The sequence below is a fragment of the Rhynchophorus ferrugineus genome, unplaced genomic scaffold (assembly GCF_030347505.1).
Source record: "Rhynchophorus ferrugineus isolate W39M unplaced genomic scaffold, kcgeb_rfMv2 rfM3, whole genome shotgun sequence".
Taxonomy (NCBI): Eukaryota; Metazoa; Arthropoda; class Insecta; order Coleoptera; family Curculionidae; genus Rhynchophorus; species Rhynchophorus ferrugineus.
The window spans coordinates 1,403,271-1,427,740 of NW_027472582.1; the positions used below are offsets into that span (position 1 = coordinate 1,403,271).

Sequence of the window (24,470 nt, forward strand, 5' to 3'; positions counted from 1 at the left end):
CGTACATCGAGCTGTGTCGGAAATATCGATTTTTCGTTAAAAATAAGATAACTTTGATATGATGACATTATTAAAATACAGAGTCAGAAATATATTATAGTAAAATTGTTTGGTATACTTATTATATATATTTTCTGGTATTATATATAATCTATATCATTATGTTAATCATTACATTAAGAATTATATAGGCTCTGGCAAAAGTCCCGCTACCATTTTGATTGCGCGCCATGTTGGTTATGTGACGTTTAGCTCAGTTTCGCTTTAACCATTTTGTTGTATAGACCTCAAAATTTTATAATGGATAAATATACGCCACAATAACTAGCAGAAATAGTGACAATATTTATTGAAAATAATCGTTCCATTATTGCCACTCAGCGGAAATTACGTCAAAAATATCCTAATCGTCCACTGCCTCACAAAACCACAATTTATCGATTACATGCGAATTTTCTACAGTACGGTACGACAGCAGACAGGTCTGGAAGGCAACGAACGTCTCGTATCGCGGACATGTGGTTCCCAGTTACACATTTCTGCACGCACTTTGGCGAAGGCGAATTTTGAAAACTAATTTGAAAATCTTCCTGTACAAAATTCAGTTAGTCCAAAAATTGCTACGGGGAGATCCTGATCAACGAGTTGAGTACAGTAATGCAATCCTAAGGCTGTCTGGTGAAGTTGAAGATTCTTAACAATAAACAGAACAGTCGGTTTTGGGGAATACATAATCCTCAGTTAATTCATGAAACATCATAGCATCCACCAAAAAAACACTTTATGGTGTGGTATTCATGCTGCAAACATTGTTGGTCCCTATTTTTTTGAAGTTGAAAATATTGAAATGACATGGTTCGATGGTGAAATTTTCTGGTGCCTGAAATGGAAGAGCAAGGACTAGAGGACATGTGGTTTCAGCAAGATGGGGCCACAGCACACATAGCTCGTTCAACAATTCAATCACTGAGTGACGTTTTTCCACTAAGAATAATTTCGCGAAATGGCAATTTAGCATAGCCTGCCAGATCTCTAGATTTAACAGTACCAGACTTTTTTATGGTTTTTTTAAATGAAAAATTTATGTGAATTGAACATTTTAAAGACAATATTCGTCACGAAATTGAAGAAATTCAGCCTCAGATGTTGCAGGATGTTATGAAAAATGCCTTAAAAGAGCCAAAATTTGTATAACCAATCGTGGGCACCATTTAGCCGATATAATTTTTTTTTAATCATAACGAAAGAAAATGTAAAGACCAAATAAACTATTTATGGAAACCAAAGTTACTTATCTTTTTTTTTTAACAAAATTATAGGCGATCGAAATGGTAGCGGGACTTTTGCCTCACGTTGTGCATATATTGTTATTCGAAAAAAAATTCGTCAATTATTCATTTATTGTGGCTTTTAAAAGTTATTAATATTACAGTGTGCCATTTTGTTGTTTCCTGTTATAAATATGAAGATTACTTGTTGGAAGACTAATAATTCCCATATTTTTGATAGATTATTTACGGTTAGTCATATAATTATATTTAAAATTTATGGTTTTATTAAGTGTATTCAGCAATGGGCATAATGTTGGATATGTTCAGTTTTAGATTAGTTAGATAAGGATGGTTAAAAGAAGAATGGGTTCTACATGAATTAACACTGAAAATTTTTTATCATTGGAGCTCCGTGCAAAAATATATTTAATGATGTATAGTTTGCTAAGAGATTTTCTATTTTCTTAATAGCCAAGATATTTCGTGTAATATTTTCGTTAGAGTTTGCATTAGTTGTATTTTTCGGAAAAAGAGCATTTTGTCGTAATATCTGAGTTAGTCTGTTTAATTTTCTCATGACTTTGTTTAAAATATAGAGCAAATATTATATGGTACTTTCAGTGCTTTGGTCAGTTTTACTTATTCCAGGATGTATGTCAATAATATCATCATGGTCACCTTTGGATACGTCTAGGAGTATCATTTAATATTTATTTGGTTGGTGATAGTATGATAGTTGAGCCATTTCTGGAACATCTTTAACTGGTAATGAAAAAAGATCATATATGGCAATAGAAAGTGAGTAAATAATGGATGATGAGTTGTTATAAGTATTTGCCAAGCTAGAATTGATGTTGGATAAGATGGTATCTTGTGTTGACTTCCAGTTTATTTTATTTTCAATTGTATTGTCAATAAGAAACATTGTGCTAAGTAATTGAAAGAAAAAGACATGAATTGATGGCTGATCAAAAACATTGATGGTAATCGAGAATATTTAGTTTGAATTGAATTTGTTTCATATTATAAAATGTTTAGAAAAAGGACTTTTTGTCAAATAGATTTTTAATTTTCCTATATATAGTAATAGTATTATTTTGATACTTTTGAAAACCTTTTAATGTTAACGGTAAAGATAAAGTAAAATCTTTCGTGTTAGTTTATACCAGGTGTTCACTATCGCTCTTTCAACCCACTAATGCATTGATAGAAACTGAAACCATACGAAACTTTTGAACACATGTGTACTCTGTCCATTGATTTTTCAGACCCATTACAATTTAGTAGTAGGGTCACGTCGCTTGTATAAGCTAATATTTGGCGGTCTTTATTTATTAGGGTCTCTTAACCCTCGACACCGTTGCGTTGCATGGTATGTTTTCGTCTAGCGCGATATTGCAAATAGCGTAGAAGCTGAATTACTTCTAATCCCCTGTATTTAATTAATTTTCTCTATTTTATGATTCTCTTAGGACAGTCACCACCATTAAATGTTTACCGCAACGAAGATTTTATTACAAATTGTGTAGAAGCGCAATTATTTCTAATCTCCTATGTTCCATTCAGTTTCATTATTTTGTCATTACCTCAGAAGGCATTGTTTACACCAAGATTCACTCTGGGAGGCAAACATTCCCGATTATAGCTTTCTTTTAGGGCTCACAATCTTTTTAATGTTCGTTGGTCTGTCTACACTTGTTTTGTTTTGTTTCCCATGTTTTATGGGTGCTGTCATTAGAGTGAATACTGTTGCTCGTGAAACATTAAAGAAAATCTGAGAGATCACACATTTGACCAATGGTTTGTTTTAACCATCGCTATACAACACATATATAATATAATGAAATAGAACTCACAAGAGCTGCCATGAAAACTGAGCAATAGGTATCGCATTATTTACAGGGAAATAGTCTTGTCAATATACAATAAATTCCCGATTCCTCAAGTAGAATCAGCTAAATACCTTGGAATCCATTCTTGACGGCAGATTAAATTGGAAACATCACATTAGACAAAAAGCAAAACACATTAGAACCAAAATAAAACAACTCTACTGATTAATCGGAAGATACTCTCAACTTGATCTAAAATCAAAGAGATTGATTTATAAGTCAATTATAAAGCCAATTTGGACCTATGGGGTGCAAATATGGGGTTGCACTAAAATTCATATCAACTAGTCATACAACGCTATCTCTCTGGTTCTTCGATTGATTATCAATGCCTATCGCTACGTAACCAACGAAGAACTGCACGATGACCTGGAAATCAAATGGATTTGTGAAGTTATCCAAGATTTCGCCTTGAAACACGAAAGAAGATTACTAAATCATACTAACGTGGAAGCAGTAGAACTGCTGGAGAGCGCGCAGGAGATTGAAGCGAACCAAACCATACGAACTTATATAAAATGTATATATTTAGTGTAAACTATAGCTATAAGTTATTATAATTTTATTATTGAGGACTACATATTGATGTATTTTCTCGTACTCGTCTTATTTGTGATTTAATCCAAGTACAAATGAAAAATAGTAATAAATTAATGTATTATTAAGATTGTACTAAGCGTATCTAATAAAGATGTTATAAAAAAATACAATAAAATGTACTATAGCGCGTTTAATACAATAGTGAACTCACGTTATCTAATTTTATGCCGTCAAAACGTCGCTATATTGTCGTATCAACTTTGAGTTTTAGCTTATTTCGGTTTTGGACGTATACAAAAATTCAAATTCATATAAAATAATGAAACAAAAATATCATTAATTTTGTAGGTTAGGGTTGTGTTTTATCATATTTTCATTGATTTTTATCTTCTTATCTTTTCTATATCACAAATGAGGTAGAGTTCTAGGAGCTTTTCTTAATGTAGTGGTATCCGCTGGAATCTTAATCCACCCAATTGGCAATGGCATATTCAAGTAATGTATTTTACTTTCTTTAGAGAGCATATCTTTTATGTTTTGTTCTTGTTTCCTTCGTTGCAGAGTTTCCTTGTCAAGTCATCTTGATAATACTGTATTTCTTCTTAGGTTCTTCTGTTACTATCAACGTACATATTCCGTCATAAAATTATATTTAACCACTGCATTCTTCCTATTTACCTTTGGTTGTTTCCACTCTCATGACCCTGTAACTAAGCTGTTCATTTTAAATCTATCTAACACCTATCACACTCGATATCAAGTCAGTTCGATTGAATATGCAGTGGTAGAGATGAAGATATTATGCTCTGTCGCCTTATCACTACATAGTATAAAACAAAGTCGCCTTTTCTGCTCCTATATCCCTATGTGCGCTTAAATCTTTAAAACTACGCAACGGATTTTGATGCGGTTTTTTTCAATAGATAGAGTGATTCAAGAGGAAGGTTTATATGTATAATACATGCATAATATACTAAGGCAACATTGCTAATTTTAGAGGTTTCTAACGTGATGTCGTAAATTAACCTATTTTTTTAGGCTTATTTAGCAATTAGCAAAAACGCTGCCTAACCCTACGAGTTAGATCAAATTAATGTACTACAGTATTGTACGCCATAAAAAGGTCTACAAAAAAGTCCGCGATGGTATATGTTTATCTTTTAGGGATAACCCACATTAACCATTTTTATGGTTTACTTTTTACGTGAGAAAATGGCTTATTTACGAAGCTATTTTAAGCAATACGGCATTAATCCTTATCGAATTAAGTACCTTAAATACAGTATGCAATTAATATAGATCAATATGGTTCCTTACAGCATGTAAATTAAACAAATATTTTCGGAGATATTACAAGTTTAAAATTTGCGTTTAAAAATGTGTAATGTAATAAAAATTGTATGAATTTAGATATTCCAAAGATAGCAGGAAATCTTCATAGTAAGTATAGGGGAAGAGGAATTGTTTTACTCCAAATTTAATGCGTGCAGGCCAAGGGCAGTAATGAATGAACCAAAAATACTGGATCGATTTTAATCATGTTTTCATTGAGTGACATAGGCATATATATTTTATGCCCGTGCAAAGTCGGAGCGGGCCGCTATGTTTTTATATACAACGTTCATATTTTTTCTGTAGTGTATTTAATTTAGTATCAGTATTGCACCCGTGCGAAGCCGGGGCGGGTCGCTAGTTGTTAATATAACTGATGTTTCCTTCGAGTTTTTTAAGAGCTAATTCTTAAACCAGAGCAAAAACATATTATGATTAATTTCTCCATGGTGGTCGCCGTTTTGTGTTATTTATCCCTGTATATGAACGAATATAAGGATATTTGGATGAGAAGGACACTTGTATCATAAGAAAGACACCAAAATGTCATATAGACTGACACGCCATTAATCAATATCTTTCTCTATGAAATCGGCTGTCTCTTTTTGTTATGTACCTTGTCCATCATCACGCTCAGTTTCTTTGTAGTCGTATACAACTCATCTTTGATTTATAAAGTTCTAAAAGGTAGGACGTATGGGCCGTAAAGTCTTGTCATCAGACTCAGGGTCAGATTGTTTTTAAAACCGATGCCAAGTCCGCCAAAGCCAGTGCCAGTCACATTTAACAGGTCACTGAACTTCCTTGTTGACATCACCTTCCGTGCATATAACTAGCCGTCAAATTTCCAACACAAACCGAAAGCGAACGTAATTTATTAAGTGCACAAATACGATTCCGTCTTTTTTTCTGGGTAAATAGTAAAAGGCGTTTGTTTGCTCATATCATTAAAGATAAATGTATTCAAAGTATGTTCTATCTGTAGATATCGCCTTCGTCTGTTTTTTAGGCAATTTACAGCATCCCTTTTTGGGATGTACTGATATTTTAATACTTTCAAAATAATTCAAGTGACCTCCAAGTAGAGTTGATCTTATTAATAGTAATAAACGACAATGATAACTAATAGTAAGTACATTTAGAAATGGTGAGTGAAGAAATGGCAGTAAAAATTATGAAAATGTCAGAAAATTAAAATTTTCACCACTGTATACATGGAAAAGTGCTACAATTTTTAACTACTCGGATAAAGTTAAAACTCTCAAAATATATGTATTTTGGGGTTAATAAATAAGTGAGAATTCATGTTAAATTGCTTTAGGATTTATAATTTTGATGATATGTGACATAAACAGAAATTCACTCATTTTTGAAAAATACATTTTTCATTGTATAACATAAAAAATAAAAACTGTATAAAAAGTATTCTACTACTATTCGATTCGGCATAAAATTCTATATAATCTCTGTCATTTTCATTAACTTGTGATTACTTGAGAGGAAATGACAGTAAAAACTATGAAAATGGCAAAAATTCGCAAATTTTCACGACTATATATATGGAAAAAGTATCAAAAATGTTTATTTCTTGAATAAAGATAAAACTCTCCAAATATATGTATTTTGACCTAAAATAAGTGAAAATCCATGTAAAATTGCTTTATAATTTATAATTTTTAAGATATGTGACATAAACAGAAATTCACTCATTTTTGAAAAATACATTTTTCATTGAATAACTTAAAAAATAAAAACTGTATAAAAAGTATTCTACTACTATTCGATTCGGCATAAAATTCTATATAATCTCTGTCATTTTCATTAACTTGTGATTACTTGAGAGGAAATGACAGTATAAACTATGAAAATGGCAAAAATTCGCAAATTTTCACGACTATATATATGGAAAAAGTATCAAAAATGTTTATTTCTTGAATAAAGATAAAACTCTCCAAATATATGTATTTTGACCTAAAATAAGTGAAAATCCATGTAAAATTGCTTTATAATTTATAATTTTTAAGATATGTGACATAAACAGAAATTCACTCATTTTTGAAAAATACATTTTTCATTGAATAACTTAAAAAATAAAAACTGTATATAAAGTATTCTACTACTATTCGATTCGGCATAAAATTCTATATAATCTCTGTTATTTTCATTAACTTGTGATTACTTGAGAGGAAATGACAGTAAAAACTATGAAAATGGCAATAATTCGTAAACTTTCACGACTATATATATGGAAAAAGTATCAAAAATGTTTATTTCTTGAATAAAGATAAAACTCTCCAAATATATGTATTTTGACCTAAAATAAGTGAAAATCCATGTAAAATTGCTTTATAATTTATAATTTTTAAGATATGTGACATAAACAGAAATTCACTCATTTTTGAAAAATACATTTTTCATTGAATAACTTAAAAAATAAAAACTGTATATAAAGTATTCTACTACTATTCGATTCGGCATAAAATTCTATATAATCTCTGTTATTTTCATTAACTTGTGATTACTTGAGAGGAAATGACAGTATAAACTATGAAAATGGCAAAAATTCGCAAATTTTCACGACTATATATATGGAAAAAGTATCAAAAATGTTTATTTCTTGAATAAAGATAAAACTCTCCAAATATATGTATTTTGACCTAAAATAAGTGAAAATCCATGTAAAATTGCTTTATAATTTATAATTTTTAAGATATGTGACATAAACAGAAATTCACTCATTTTTGAAAAATACATTTTTCATTGAATAACTTAAAAAATAAAAACTGTATATAAAGTATTCTACTACTATTCGATTCGGCATAAAATTCTATATAATCTCTGTTATTTTCATTAACTTGTGATTACTTGAGAGGAAATGACAGTATAAACTATGAAAATGGCAAAAATTCGCAAATTTTCACGACTATATATATGGAAAAAGTATCAAAAATGTTTATTTCTTGAATAAAGATAAAACTCTCCAAATATATGTATTTTGACCTAAAATAAGTGAAAATCCATGTAAAATTGCTTTATAATTTTAATTTTTAAGATATGTGACATAAACAGAAATTCACTCATTTTTGAAAAATACATTTTTCATTGAATAACTTAAAAAATAAAAACTGTATATAAAGTATTCTACTACTATTCGATTCGGCATAAAATTCTATATAATCTCTGTTATTTTCATTAACTTGTGATTACTTGAGAGGAAATGACAGTATAAACTATGAAAATGGCAAAAATTCGCAAATTTTCACGACTATATATATGGAAAAAGTATCAAAAATGTTTATTTTTTGAATAAAGATAAAACTCTCCAAATATATGTATTTTGACCTAAAATAAGTGAAAATCCATGTAAAATTGCTTTATAATTTATAATTTTTAAGATATGTGACATAAACAGAAATTCACTCATTTTTGAAAAATACATTTTTCATTGAATAACTTAAAAAATAAAAACTGTATATAAAGTATTCTACTACTATTCGATTCGGCATAAAATTCTATATAATCTCTGTTATTTTCATTAACTTGTGATTACTTGAGAGGAAATGACAGTAAAAACTATGAAAATGGCAATAATTCGTAAACTTTCACGACTATATATATGGAAAAAGTATCAAAAATGTTTATTTCTTGAATAAAGATAAAACTCTCCAAATATATGTATTTTGACCTAAAATAAGTGAAAATCCATGTAAAATTGCTTTATAATTTATAATTTTTAAGATATGTGACATAAACAGAAATTCACTCATTTTTGAAAAATACATTTTTCATTGAATAACTTAAAAAATAAAAACTGTATATAAAGTATTCTACTACTATTCGATTCGGCATAAAATTCTATATAATCTCTGTTATTTTCATTAACTTGTGATTACTTGAGAGGAAATGACAGTATAAACTATGAAAATGGCAAAAATTCGCAAATTTTCACGACTGTATATATGGAAAAAGTATCAAAAATGTTTATTTCTTGAATAAAGATAAAACTCTCCAAATATATGTATTTTGACCTAAAATAAGTGAAAATCCATGTAAAATTGCTTTATAATTTATAATTTTTAAGATATGTGACATAAACAGAAATTCACTCATTTTTGAAAAATACATTTTTCATTGAATAACTTAAAAAATAAAAACTGTATATAAAGTATTCTACTACTATTCGATTCGGCATAAAATTCTATATAATCTCTGTTATTTTCATTAACTTGTGATTACTTGAGAGGAAATGACAGTAAAAACTATGAAAATGGCAATAATTCGTAAACTTTCACGACTATATATATGGAAAAAGTATCAAAAATGTTTATTTCTTGAATAAAGATAAAACTCTCCAAATATATGTATTTTGACCTAAAATAAGTGAAAATCCATGTAAAATTGCTTTATAATTTATAATTTTTAAGATATGTGACATAAACAGAAATTCACTCATTTTTGAAAAATACATTTTTCATTGAATAACTTAAAAAATAAAAACTGTATATAAAGTATTCTACTACTATTCGATTCGGCATAAAATTCTATATAATCTCTGTTATTTTCATTAACTTGTGATTACTTGAGAGGAAATGACAGTATAAACTATGAAAATGGCAAAAATTCGCAAATTTTCACGACTATATATATGGAAAAAGTATCAAAAATGTTTATTTCTTGAATAAAGATAAAACTCTCCAAATATATGTATTTTGACCTAAAATAAGTGAAAATCCATGTAAAATTGCTTTATAATTTATAATTTTTAAGATATGTGACATAAACAGAAATTCACTCATTTTTGAAAAATACATTTTTCATTGAATAACTTAAAAAATAAAAACTGTATATAAAGTATTCTACTACTATTCGATTCGGCATAAAATTCTATATAATCTCTGTTATTTTCATTAACTTGTGATTACTTGAGAGGAAATGACAGTATAAACTATGAAAATGGCAAAAATTCGCAAATTTTCACGACTATATATATGGAAAAAGTATCAAAAATGTTTATTTCTTGAATAAAGATAAAACTCTCCAAATATATGTATTTTGACCTAAAATAAGTGAAAATCCATGTAAAATTGCTTTATAATTTATAATTTTTAAGATATGTGACATAAACAGAAATTCACTCATTTTTGAAAAATACATTTTTCATTGAATAACTTAAAAAATAAAAACTGTATATAAAGTATTCTACTACTATTCGATTCGGCATAAAATTCTATATAATCTCTGTTATTTTCATTAACTTGTGATTACTTGAGAGGAAATGACAGTATAAACTATGAAAATGGCAAAAATTCGCAAATTTTCACGACTATATATATGGAAAAAGTATCAAAAATGTTTATTTCTTGAATAAAGATAAAACTCTCCAAATATATGTATTTTGACCTAAAATAAGTGAAAATCCATGTAAAATTGCTTTATAATTTATAATTTTTAAGATATGTGACATAAACAGAAATTCACTCATTTTTGAAAAATACATTTTTCATTGAATAACTTAAAAAATAAAAACTGTATATAAAGTATTCTACTACTATTCGATTCGGCATAAAATTCTATATAATCTCTGTTATTTTCATTAACTTGTGATTACTTGAGAGGAAATGACAGTATAAACTATGAAAATGGCAAAAATTCGCAAATTTTCACGACTATATATATGGAAAAAGTATCAAAAATGTTTATTTCTTGAATAAAGATAAAACTCTCCAAATATATGTATTTTGACCTAAAATAAGTGAAAATCCATGTAAAATTGCTTTATAATTTATAATTTTTAAGATATGTGACATAAACAGAAATTCACTCATTTTTGAAAAATACATTTTTCATTGAATAACTTAAAAAATAAAAACTGTATAAAAAGTATTCTACTACTATTCGATTCGGCATAAAATTCTATATAATCTCTGTCATTTTCATTAACTTGTGATTACTTGAGAGGAAATGACAGTAAAAACTATGAAAATGGCAAAAATTCGCAAATTTTCACGACTATATATATGGAAAAAGTATCAAAAATGTTTATTTCTTGAATAAAGATAAAACTCTCCAAATATATGTATTTTGACCTAAAATAAGTGAAAATCCATGTAAAATTGCTTTATAATTTATAATTTTTAAGATATGTGACATAAACAGAAATTCACTCATTTTTGAAAAATACATTTTTCATTGAATAACTTAAAAAATAAAAACTGTATAAAAAGTATTCTACTACTATTCGATTCGGCATAAAATTCTATATAATCTCTGTCATTTTCATTAACTTGTGATTACTTGAGAGGAAATGACAGTATAAACTATGAAAATGGCAAAAATTCGCAAATTTTCACGACTATATATATGGAAAAAGTATCAAAAATGTTTATTTCTTGAATAAAGATAAAACTCTCCAAATATATGTATTTTGACCTAAAATAAGTGAAAATCCATGTAAAATTGCTTTATAATTTATAATTTTTAAGATATGTGACATAAACAGAAATTCACTCATTTTTGAAAAATACATTTTTCATTGAATAACTTAAAAAATAAAAACTGTATATAAAGTATTCTACTACTATTCGATTCGGCATAAAATTCTATATAATCTCTGTTATTTTCATTAACTTGTGATTACTTGAGAGGAAATGACAGTAAAAACTATGAAAATGGCAATAATTCGTAAACTTTCACGACTATATATATGGAAAAAGTATCAAAAATGTTTATTTCTTGAATAAAGATAAAACTCTCCAAATATATGTATTTTGACCTAAAATAAGTGAAAATCCATGTAAAATTGCTTTATAATTTATAATTTTTAAGATATGTGACATAAACAGAAATTCACTCATTTTTGAAAAATACATTTTTCATTGAATAACTTAAAAAATAAAAACTGTATATAAAGTATTCTACTACTATTCGATTCGGCATAAAATTCTATATAATCTCTGTTATTTTCATTAACTTGTGATTACTTGAGAGGAAATGACAGTATAAACTATGAAAATGGCAAAAATTCGCAAATTTTCACGACTATATATATGGAAAAAGTATCAAAAATGTTTATTTCTTGAATAAAGATAAAACTCTCCAAATATATGTATTTTGACCTAAAATAAGTGAAAATCCATGTAAAATTGCTTTATAATTTATAATTTTTAAGATATGTGACATAAACAGAAATTCACTCATTTTTGAAAAATACATTTTTCATTGAATAACTTAAAAAATAAAAACTGTATATAAAGTATTCTACTACTATTCGATTCGGCATAAAATTCTATATAATCTCTGTCATTTTCATTAACTTGTGATTACTTGAGAGGAAATGACAGTAAAAACTATGAAAATGGCAATAATTCGTAAACTTTCACGACTATATATATGGAAAAAATATCAAAAATGTTTATTTCTTGAATAAAAATAAAACTCTCCAAATATATGTATTTTGGCCTAAAATAAGTGAAAATCCATGTAAAATTGCTTTATAATTTATAATTTTTAAGATATGTGACATAAACAGAAATTCACTCATTTTTGAAAAATACATTTTTCATTGAATAACTTAAAAAATAAAAACTGTATATAAAGTATTCTACTACTATTCGATTCGGCATAAAATTCTATATAATCTCTGTCATTTTCATTAACTTGTGATTACTTGAGAGGAAATGACAGTAAAAACTATGAAAATGGCAATAATTCGTAAACTTTCACGACTATATATATGGAAAAAATATCAAAAATGTTTATTTCTTGAATAAAAATAAAACTCTCCAAATATATGTATTTTGGCCTAAAATAAGTGAAAATCCATGTAAAATTGCTTTATAATTTATACTTTTTAAGATATGTGACATAAACAGAAGTTAAGTTTTTTTTTATATATCCACTTTTCCTACTATATTTCAAAAGGTAACGGCTGTATAAATTCTAATTTTAATTAACTTGTGATATAAATTTTCGTGAGTATATATATGAAAAAATTACCAATATTTTTTACCTCTTGTATTAGAGAAAAACTTTCCAAATAGATATATTTTGGGCTGAAATAAACGAAAATCCATGTTAATGTGCTCTAGAATTTATAATTTTACTACCACTCGATTCAACTTATAATTCTTAACTTCTTTATAATGCTTGTTATTTTCAGTACATTGTGATTCATTGTTACTGTGTAGATTGTGACTTCATTTGAACAGAAGTGACAGTAGAAAAAATGTTCTTGACTTGAATTTTCCTTCCGAATAAAGATGCAACTTTCAAAATAACAAAAATCTGTATTAAATTGCATTAGAGTTTATAGTTTTGGAAATATAGGACATAAACAGAAATTAAAAGTAAAATTCGACATGCCTCAAAGTCGCTACAAAATAAACTTTCCGTTGCAAAAATAAAAAACTAACGGTTGTATAAAAATTACTATACTGTCAATTTATTCAGTCCAGTTTTTATAATGCAGTGTAATTTTCATTAAAAAAATAGAAAAAAATATTTTTTTCACGACTTTATATATGGAAAAGTGCCAGATTTTTGACCCCTTGGATAAAGTAATAAATAAGGTAATAGACTCCCTAGATATATGTGTTTTGGTGTGAAATAAATGAAAATCCATGTTAAAATGCTTTAGAATTTATAATTTTTCTTAAAAAAATTTACGGGTCCTAGTAAAAAATAATAATTAACGTTATTAATTCATTACTTATTGAATACACAACCTATTATTCGCTCCCAATCGAGATAATGAGCAAAAACATTAAATAAAAGAAGGAATGACCAAACTATTGTTAATCTATTGCTTAATCCCGTCTGCATTATAAAGACACAAAGCAAATTATGGTGTACGTAACCAGCAAGAAAATAATAACAATTCGTACCGCTCATTGCATTTAATGCAGAACCAGTCGCCTGCTTGCAAAACTGCAGCAATGCACGAGAGCGTAAAATCGACGTTAAAATATCAACAATAACAACAATACAATAACAACAAGACATCGTACACCGAAATGGCAATTCCCCGTCGACAATTAAACCGTTCGTTTTCCCAGCTCATTGGCATGGTTAGATTAATTTCTCTCCACGCCGATTCCGACTGTCCACTAATTTAAATAGCAGCCGGTCCGCGCTAAGATAATGACTCATTCAGCATTTGGAGGTCAAGGATGGATCGAGTACGATACAAAAACGCCATTAACCGGTACCAGCAGTGCGGGCGGGAACGCGGGGCGAGGGAGGTTAGTTCCACGCTATAGCGAAACAGTTACCGTTCTGTTTTTATATTCGACTACTTGAATATAGTCCAGTCATATTCGCTATGAAAAGCAATTTGAACGATGAAAAAGCTGAATTATTCTCAGAATATTTAGCTAACATATTCCGACCGAATGATATAACAGGTCAACTGAAAAGTCCCGATGATAGATAGGTGGTGCTACTAGAATTAAATCCATATGTTTTTTAGTTAGCCCTAACCCCGAAAAGATACGTGTATAAATTTGACAGCTGTCGGATCATTAGTTTGTGAATTATAGCATTTTGAGTAAAGCAACTTTTGTTATTGTGAAAAAAATGGATAAAAAAGAACTTCGCGGGTTGATAAAATATTGCTTTTTGAAGGGAAAAAATACAGTTGAAGTAAAAACTTGGCTTGATGCCAAGTTTCCGGACACTGCCCCAGGAAAATCAACCATCAAGGATTGGTATGCTTAGTTTAGACGTGGTGAAATGAGCACCAAATACGTTGAACGGGGTGGACGACCAAAACAGATTGTTACCGCAAAATCATTTTGAATGACCGTCAATTGAAATTGAATGAAATAAAAGACACTTAAAGATATCAACTGAACATGTACATCATATCATTGACAAATATTTGGGTTTGAGAAACTTTTGACCAAAAACAGCAGTTTTTTTCGGAGCATTGTTTGAAGATGATCAAGCGTAATAAACCCGAGTTTTTACATCTATATGTGACAATGGATGAAACATGGTTCATAATTTAACTCCAAAATCCAATGTTAATTTTGCGTTGCGGCGAAATGACAAACACCTAATTATATCACTTGACGGATATCCTATTCCACAAGCAGAATCAACTAAATACCTCGGTGTAGATTAAACATCTCGATGATAGATTAAATTATAAACATCTTGTTAGACAAAAATCAGAGCAGATTAGACTCAAAGTCAGGCAACTGTACTGGTTAGTTGGAAGATATTCTCAACTTGACCTAAAATCAAAGAGATTGGTTTATCAGTCAATCATTAAGCCAATTTGGATCCATGGGGTGCTAATGTGGGGTTGCACTAAAACATCAAACCAACTAGTAATCCAACGCAACCAAAGCAAAGCTATACGATTAATTACCAATGCTTATCGCTACCTAACCAACGAAGAGCTGATGAAGAGCACCATGACTTCGGACCAAGATGTGATTAATAAAAAATATATATATTAGGGTAATAAATATCACCTTGGAATCTTCTTCTATCTATGATTATACGATTTTTGTGACCTTTGACCTTTGATATCTTAAGAAGAGGACACGAGATTTTATGAGACTTTTGCGACAACTGAATATCAAAATAAATGTTTATACAGACTTACAGGCTATTATCTCTCATTCTGATGTTGACCCCCTTTTTTGCTTTTTGACTGGACTATAGGCCGAGAGAATGTTGGCTCCATTGAGAGCGTACCGGAACGATTTTCGCGTTGTCTTCGTGAATTTGATGGTGGTACCGGTTGGTGTTCATTCATTTATTAGATGGCTTTTTTTTGGGTTGTTTTTTTTTAATATTAACATGTTATTTAATGATGATGTTGTGATTTAGTCGTATATGATGCTGTTTATTATATCATCGCTTGTTTTACTAGTTTGAAGGATTTTGCTATATTTACTGGATATTTGTTATGCTCTCAGTAGATTATTACTTCTATTTCGTCCTTGAATACGTAGCTATTTGAAGGGCAATAGTAACCGATTGGAAATTTACTACTTTTAGTGGTTCAATTATCTGCTTAGTGGATAATAAGTGTTTGTTAAGTTTAATGATTATATAGATTATATGTAAATCTTATCTACTTTGTATTCGGTAGGTATGATTTCGTGCATTTACAAACAAAAAAACTGCTTGAAAAGAGGTAGCTAAAGGTCATCGAGTGCTGTGTGAAGCTTATGTTGACCATGGTCTATCGATTTCAGTATGTGACATTTGAAAAATGGCGATTTAGGCACCCTAGGCAAATATTGCCCTAGGCAGCCAAAAAATCTGAAGACGAAGATTTTAAAGATTACTCGATGAAACAATTGAAACAATTGAAATTACAATTGATACGTTTGTGTTGAGCACTGCACAAGAAACAGCCGTAATACGAGCAAAGACACAATAGTGTTATTCTTCAACATGACAACGCTCGACCATAAGTTGCAAAACCGGTGAAAACATACTTGGAAATATTAAAATTGGAAGTGCTAATTTACTCGCCATATTCTTCAGATCTTGCTACTTGTTCTGATAAACGACACTTCTTATAAGGATACCAAAAAGTGGGTTGATTCGTAGATACCCTCAAATGATACATCGTTCTTTCGAGACGGAATTCGTAAATTGCCTGAAAGATGGGAAAAAAATAGCACCTATGGATGGACAATACTTGAAATAAAATACATTGTACCGATTTTTCATAATAAAGCTTCAAATTAAAAAAAAACTCTTTTATAATAGGCCTAATAATTTTATCATTCTTCCCTGTATTGCTTCCTTCCAACAGCTCTCTTGCTTATCTCTTTTAATGTTTAATCTATACTATACCATCTTATATATTTTATGTCATTCTAGATACTCTACTATACTCATTCGATTGTTTCCCTTTGTTGCTCTGTAAATGTTAATGTTAATTAAATAAGTTAATGTTTCGTGGGTCTAAATAACACAACACAATTTCTTCTATTTTTTTTTTCAATTGCTATTTTCTATTTCTTGCTTTATTCTGTTCATTATTTATGCAATACAATGCCAGTTAAATGGCTGCTATAGACGGCTTGGACTATAGGCCTAATTTTACAGCTTTGTATAATAGTTATAAAATTGCTTTTGATATGTCCACTGGACATCTGCCATATAATTTGGTCATTATAATGGGCGAGTTTTTTTTTCGACGGATATAGCCTTAAATCGAAAGAAAGAGAACAATATTAAGACTATTTAGTAGATTTCTGTAACAAATTATTAGTTGGGGGTCTCCTGTGTATTTTTTTGTATCTGTAATTTATTTTAACCATAAAAACTACACAAAAAGTATACAAAACAGCTTTATGAACTTCGTTTTGGTATTGTTAAAAACAATAGAATTAATTTTAACATTTAGTGATACCACATTTGTTGTAATAAGAGCTTCTATGCTTCGGGGCATGCTCTCAATACATGTTTTCGCATCTTCCTGGAGTTTGGAGTTGTGGTTCCATTCTCTGATGCGACTTTCAGTCAATTGCTGCTTAGTGGTAATCACCTCTTCTACAATCGCTCGTTTGTTGATGAGCTCCCACATGTTTTCTATGGGATTCATGCCTGGTGAATTCCTTGGCCAAGGCAAAACAGTGATTCTTTGCACTGTTTCACAACACTTCTGGTTTTGTGCTGAGATAACCACACCATGACACTAACCGAGTGTTTAACCCACAGCAAGGCAGTTAAGGCAGTTAGCGTAGAATTGTTCACCAAGGCGTCGTCTTACAAAAGAAAAGTCTTACAAAGTAAATTAATAAAATTAATAGTAGAAACCAATACCTACTCGACTCCAGTTTATCATTGTTCGATGTTGTCTGACCTATTGGAGTCATTTCTTTTTTTGTTGTTGGTTAGGCGTGGCTTTTTGGCCGCGGTCCTATTAGATTCTCTTTAATTTTCGTATTTAAGATAAAATAACCCTTTAAAACAACATCATTTATTCAAACAAAATATAATAAACTATAAATTACATAAATAGGAGTACTTTCCCTAATAATTTATCCACTTACTGTAACGCTAATTATTTTTATTCCATCAAGAATAAATTGCAAGTATATTGTCTTTCCAAATGTCGAAAATCAATTCAAATGGTTTCATTCAAAAAACAGATTATTGAAATGATTCTATCAGAGTGGAGACAATTCATCGAAATTTATTCTATGTTGATATTACACTAATTAATTCCCATAAAATGTTTTCGATTTTTACCCCGCAAGGTCGGCATGTTGCAGAACGCATTGGCACTGGAACCGTTAACATCCTTTTATCTGGTGTGGCGTAGCATGTTAATTGAATACGGTTTTTTCTCTCCTGATTTATTAGTTGTTTTGTATCAATCAGAGCACACGGCTGCGTAAAATTGTGGCATTGGTTCTTTTTATACCCCGTTATGGGATAAATTATTACTTCCAACGTTGGCATTCCAACGGATAAGTTTATTACCGCGTGTTACATATTATTTCGATTAAATAACTAGTTGTTTGTTCGTATGCTGATTGGGTTTTTGTTTAGTGTTGATGTAATTGTATCGCAAAAAATATTTATATTACGAGATTGAATTTACTATCCGTTATTTTAATTAGTTTATGTGAATTTGTGGAAAATTTTCGTTTTAAATGATATAAACAATTACAGAATCTTATTAACAGTATTGAAATTGGTTCGATCTCGTTAGTAACTGATATTTCGAAAATGTGAAGTCATATAATGTTGTTTGTTAAACAGTTTCTGTCAAAAGAGCAATTTATACACCAAATAAACCATTATTTTTGTCATAAGCATCAAATTAGTTTTCTTATGCGTTTAGAAACAGTATTTATGGTACTTTTGTTATAATTTTTTCTCTTGCCAAGACGTATGTTAATGATAGAAACTGGTAATTACTCAGAGAGTGTGTTTTAATGAATAAATTTGAGGCAATCTGCAATGTATTTAAGAACTTATTTGATATTCTATACTATATGACTAAGTGTAATATATTTAGTGTGGAGTGATGAGGCAGACTTGTGGTGCCGATGGGAATTTTTTATTTGTCTCTGTTTGTCATGTTTTGTACTTTTTCCCTATATGACTCACAATATAAGACCTCGGTAGTAGGATGTCGTTGTATTACATGGTATTTTATCTTGGTTTTCTATCCTAGACTAGGTATACATTGTGTTAATAGAGTATAAAGAATTTGGAGTCCTTTATTTTCTTTTTTGTAAATTGTTTTATCGATCTACAGTGATCAAAAAATAATTAAACGATTTTTACCTAATCTGCTCTGAGGTTAGTCTAGCATGATGTTTCCTACCACCGAGATGTATGCCGAGGTATTTAACTGATTCTGCTTGAGGAATCGGCATCCCTTAAGTGATAATTAGGTTTTTGTCATATCGCCGGAACGCAAAATTAATATGGACAGATTCGAAGCCATTAATCTGTATTTTCTAGTCTCTAGTCCATTTGTAGATCTTTTTGACTGCTGCTTGTGATTTTTCTATAGTCTTAGGCAGAGATATATATTTTGCCGTGATAACTGCGTCGTCGGCAAATGTTCGAAGTATTATTTCTTTTATTGTTGGGATATCAGCAGAATAGAGCAGATACAGGAGTCGTCTTAGCTATGCAGTGCTCATTCTACTGTCTGAATGTGAGCTGAAGAAATCGTAGAATATTTAGGGCAAGATGCATTTTTTCTTCTTTTGGGTCTTTCTCATCGCATGCAAATGTCTCCAAATAATTGTTAAACTAAGAAAGTTCTTTAAAAGATTTAACTGGTTTTTCGTCCAATAAGTCTTGCAATTCTAAAACTTCATTTAAATATTAAAACCCACTTTTTGGGGAATAACAAAATTAAAAATCTGAGCGTTTAAAAATAATTATAACTTTTAAACCAGCATAATTCGATCTGAAGTCTACTTTGTAATTTAAAATTGTCATTATACGCACATAGCAATATTTACATTGCGCAATAAATAATTTATTTCATAACAATAAACATTCAATAATAAAATTTTTAACGTGCTGGTTTGTTTTATGGAGGTTACATTTTATGAATGTTTGCATGGGGCATGGTCGTAAATTTATGTTTGTGATTGTTTAAAATTTGTGAATGTTCTAGGCAAGAGTGTAAAATGCGATAAGCAAAATGATCCCAGTCACGCCAGTAACCAGACTGGGTAAGACCGGATGTCTTCTGGGATGATTTCTAAAGTTGGTCACTCGCCAGTCGGTAGGCTTAATGCTGAGTCCCGTGGTTCGGAGCCCACGTTAAACTTTATGCCCAGCCCAGATAAACCCATAGTTGGTAAAAGGAGACTTTAATATATATATATATATATATATATATATATATATATATATATAGAATTAATAAATAAATTAAAATTAATAACACAAACAGGGGGGACTAAAAGTATAAAATAGTATAAAAGTATAAATATATAATAAAATACAGTGTACGTATATTTTAAAAATGGACACAAATACCTGTCAACAAACACAACTATAACGAACCACACATAGAAGTGGTGATGGTTATCTTATATCAGCTTATATCAGCAATGAAGACAAACGATTTCCCTTAGAAATTCGAGAAGTCTGTCTATATTTTCTTCTGCTAAGGTATTCTTAATATTTTACAGTCCGTACTACCAGCTCTAATCTGGGTGAGTTGTGGAAGGTCGTCCAGTATGTGATAGACTAAAGTAAGGGCAGGGTCACAAAATTGAGCTCGAAGTCAATCAGTATCGCACTTGGCTTCTTCCCCGCTAGGCCAACGTGACAAGGAATCCACACTAGAGTTGTAGTCATTCAGATAAAGAGTTTGACAGCGAGTGGGTGACCAGGGGATGGTAGAATTTTTGTTCCAGGAAACATTCGATGGCATTTCAGGAATCGGTAGGGATTAGCCATTCTTTGAAAGATACAATGTAGGATAGGGCTTTGAGTATCAAACTGAGTTCAGTGGTCAACAAGTATTAGACCTTGTTCAGGGAGCTCGAAAGGGAGTACCCGTTGTCCACCACAATATTTATTTTAGATGATTTTTGATTTAGTCATCGGTATATATGTGTTTGCGGTCATGGTAAGAGTGGAGAAGTCCCCAGAACTTGGACCCAATGAAGAAATAAGGACAATGTCCTTTCTCATATAATTGACATAAGTATGTGTTTATGAAAGGGGTAGTGAAGGTTCAAGGAGGAACATTGGGGCAGTGGCTAGGGATATTCACCAATTTTCTTGATGCATTTGAAATAAAATCCAACGCGTATTGCTTTTATTTTTAACCTTTCCCGTTTTGTTTCAGGTCCGTAGATCGATTAAAATTCGCGGACGGCGTAAAGAGAAAGAAAAGCTTCCATCCGGCATCACCGCCGACTACACCGCGGACTTCCTGGCCAGTCTGGACCGTACCGAGTCGCCTGTGTCCACCATTCCCGGTTCCCCGAACCAGTTCGGCCATTTCGACGGTGCCTACACCCAATCGGACAGTTCGGAGACGAGCCTCAACTCGATCAACCAAAAAAATGTGCCACTGTTACCTCCGAAGCCCCCCAAGCGGGGTATACTGAAGACACCCAAAGTTACCTTGACGCAGGAGAACGGCCACAATGGCCACCACGAAGTCGCCGATCACGTGAACCTGGTGAGGAACACGTTGCAGAACGAGCTGATCATGTGCGAGAACGTGCCCGGTCAGAATGGCTTCAACGTGAAGAGCATGAGCACTCAGCTGTTGGTTATCACCTCTACGTCACCGAGTGCCGACAGTCTCACCGACACGACTAATAGTTCTTTCGCGACGCCACCGTTTTCGTTAAGTCCAGTTGGAGAATCCCAAGGATTTCACAGGTAAGTTAAAACTGGTCAACAATCTTTAGCCGCATCTCTTTAGTAATAATTACATCATATGTTAGATATGTTTAGTACAATTTTAATTTACAACTTACTTTATTATTAGTGTTGTACTTGCATTAATATACAAGCAAGGCGAGTACGGGATTAATATTAAGGTTTTGAATACACTTATACACTATCCAAGTTCGTGTGGTTTGGTTCGCTTCAGTCTTCTGAAGTCTTGGACCACTTCGTATATCCATTTGATTTCGAGGTCATCATGCAGCTCTTTGGTCCAAATTAGTTTTTTTGGTCCGCAACGCAAAATCAACATGAACAAATTTGGAGCTATTAATCTATATTTTCTAGTCTCTAGTCCATTTGTAGATCTTGTTTATTGTTACTTGCACTTTTTCTGCACTTAGACAAAGGTACATATTTTCTTTTGTTGTTTGTATGTCAGCAGTATAGAGCAGATACAGGAGTAGTCAGAAGTTTAATTCCTGCCGAAATCGCTTTAAATGTTGTGAATTCTCCTTCATGCAAGGCTCTGAATTTTCTTTCGAAAAGAAATGATACCAGCAGTCGACAGTAACTCCGCGGCAGCAATTTGCTTATTTTGTGGATTAATCCCAAATGCCATATCCGGTTAAAAGCTTGTGAGACGTCCAGGAATATTGCAGGACAGCGTTTCTTTTCTTCGAATGTTTTTTCAACAACCGTTGTTACTGTGTGCACTTGGAAATCTGGTATTTCTATAAATGGTTTAATACGTAGCTTCTCAATTAATTTTGATATCGTAGGTAGCATCGAAATAGGCATGTAAGATCCAACTTATTCTGCCGGTTTGTCAGGTTTTTAATCATAATTATTCAAGTAACCTTAAGACATTCTGGAATATGGTTCAGTCTCAAACAAGTATTGAATATATATGTCAATATCATTACTGCTTTTCGTAGCAGCCCTTTTAATAATCCAGGTGAAATATGATCAATTCCACGAGCCAATTTAGGATTGAGGTTGTTGTCAATTTCTGTGGCCATTACTACATTATCGTTTGATTTCGTCTAATTACTAAATATATTAAATATTGTTTTGTCTACAGCATTTTTGGTTTTGTGTCATACTCTTCTACCTTTTCGCCTTTCTTCTCTAAATTCCCTAATTTTAAGGGGGTGATTTACCTCATATTCTGGTTTCTCTCTTTATGTCTTGGTAGCTTCTTTTACAGCAGACCGAATTTGTTCATTTATAATTCGGATTTGCTGCTCAAGATCGTCTGTAGTTTATGCTCTTACATTATATTTACATCTATTGGTGTCAGTCATTTTTGAATCCGGTATAAAAGCTGGGTCAGAAATAATCAGTAGAAGGCGACAAGATTTACAGACTACCTCGAGAGAATATTTCAATCCCATGCAGGGGATGACGTCATTATTAAAATCATTACCCTGCGTCATTGGACAGAAAAGGATAAAATGCCCATTTGTCACTATAAAAGTTAAAAAAGCAATAAAAACAAATTAGCAAGACGTCATATTACCTTTTAACATATGACATGTTCGAAACGTTATACAAATTTGCAAGAAAAGCATTAATTAAAATTATCAACCTAATAAATGTTTCATTCAGGCTACGATATGAACCACAACTGTGGCTGAAGTAACCAGCCAATATCACTATTAAATATATTCCAATTATTTGAAAAGCTTTTGTTGAAAAGGATAAAACCAATCATTGATGAAAAACATCCTATATATCATATATTTGGTTTCTGAAACCAATATTCCAAGATTAATAAGATCCATCGAATCACTAATATCATAGAAAAATCGCTAGAAGAAAAAAAATTCTGGAGAATATGCTGGAAGAGTTAGCAGTTCATAGCTCAATTTAAGAATTTTTGTCATGGTGTTTTCCTTCAAAATAAGATACAGATACAGATAAGATACCTTACAGATAAGATATTCATCTGTCCAAAAGCTATGAATATTATTTGACAGTGATAGTTTTACTCACAAATATTCGTGTAAAATGTGATGAATCTGCTCAATTTGGATGCTTAGAGCATCAGTCAGCTCACGTAATTTAATTTTTCGATGGTCCAATATTATTTCATAGGCTTAATCGAGGATTTCTGTTGTGAAGACCTCTTTTGGGCGACTAGAACTTTACAATGCTTACTCAACTTTTTTCCTTTTTTGTTTTTTGTTAGGTTGTCTGCCTATAAAGACTATAAAATAATAAATAAAATAGTTTGTTTAAAATCTCATACTAGTCTGACACAGTAGATGACTGACTTATCAAACTGGCCTCGTTATAGGTCGCGTCATTCGTTTGCTATTGTTATTGTACTTAGAAAATGGAAGTTCTCGAAAGTCCCTTTTATCATATTGTTTTTTTTTTCTTCGGAGATCTTTTTATTTAAGAGTGTTTTAGTTAACACCAGTGTCATAATATGTTTCACACCATTCTGACCAATTAAACACTGAAAAAGTAGATGAAATTTTTAAATAGATAGAGGCAAGGCGACATATTTCATCTCGTAATATCGCTATGAAACTTAAACGTATGAAATTCCTTTTCTTCCATCATG

At 30.7% G+C, this 24,470-nt stretch overlaps 1 protein-coding gene across 2 annotated transcripts in view; it reads left to right on the forward strand.

Annotated features, from left to right (window-relative positions):
- The window catches only part of Mhcl (Myosin heavy chain-like), a 366,371-nt gene that overhangs the window by 24,917 nt on the left and 316,984 nt on the right, over positions 1-24,470 (forward strand). For both annotated transcript variants that reach the window (XM_076398159.1, XM_076398158.1), the window contains exon 3: positions 21,345-21,889. In XM_076398159.1, the coding sequence (XP_076254274.1) occupies positions 21,345-21,889 (545 nt within the window). The remainder of the gene's footprint in view (positions 1-21,344; positions 21,890-24,470) is intronic.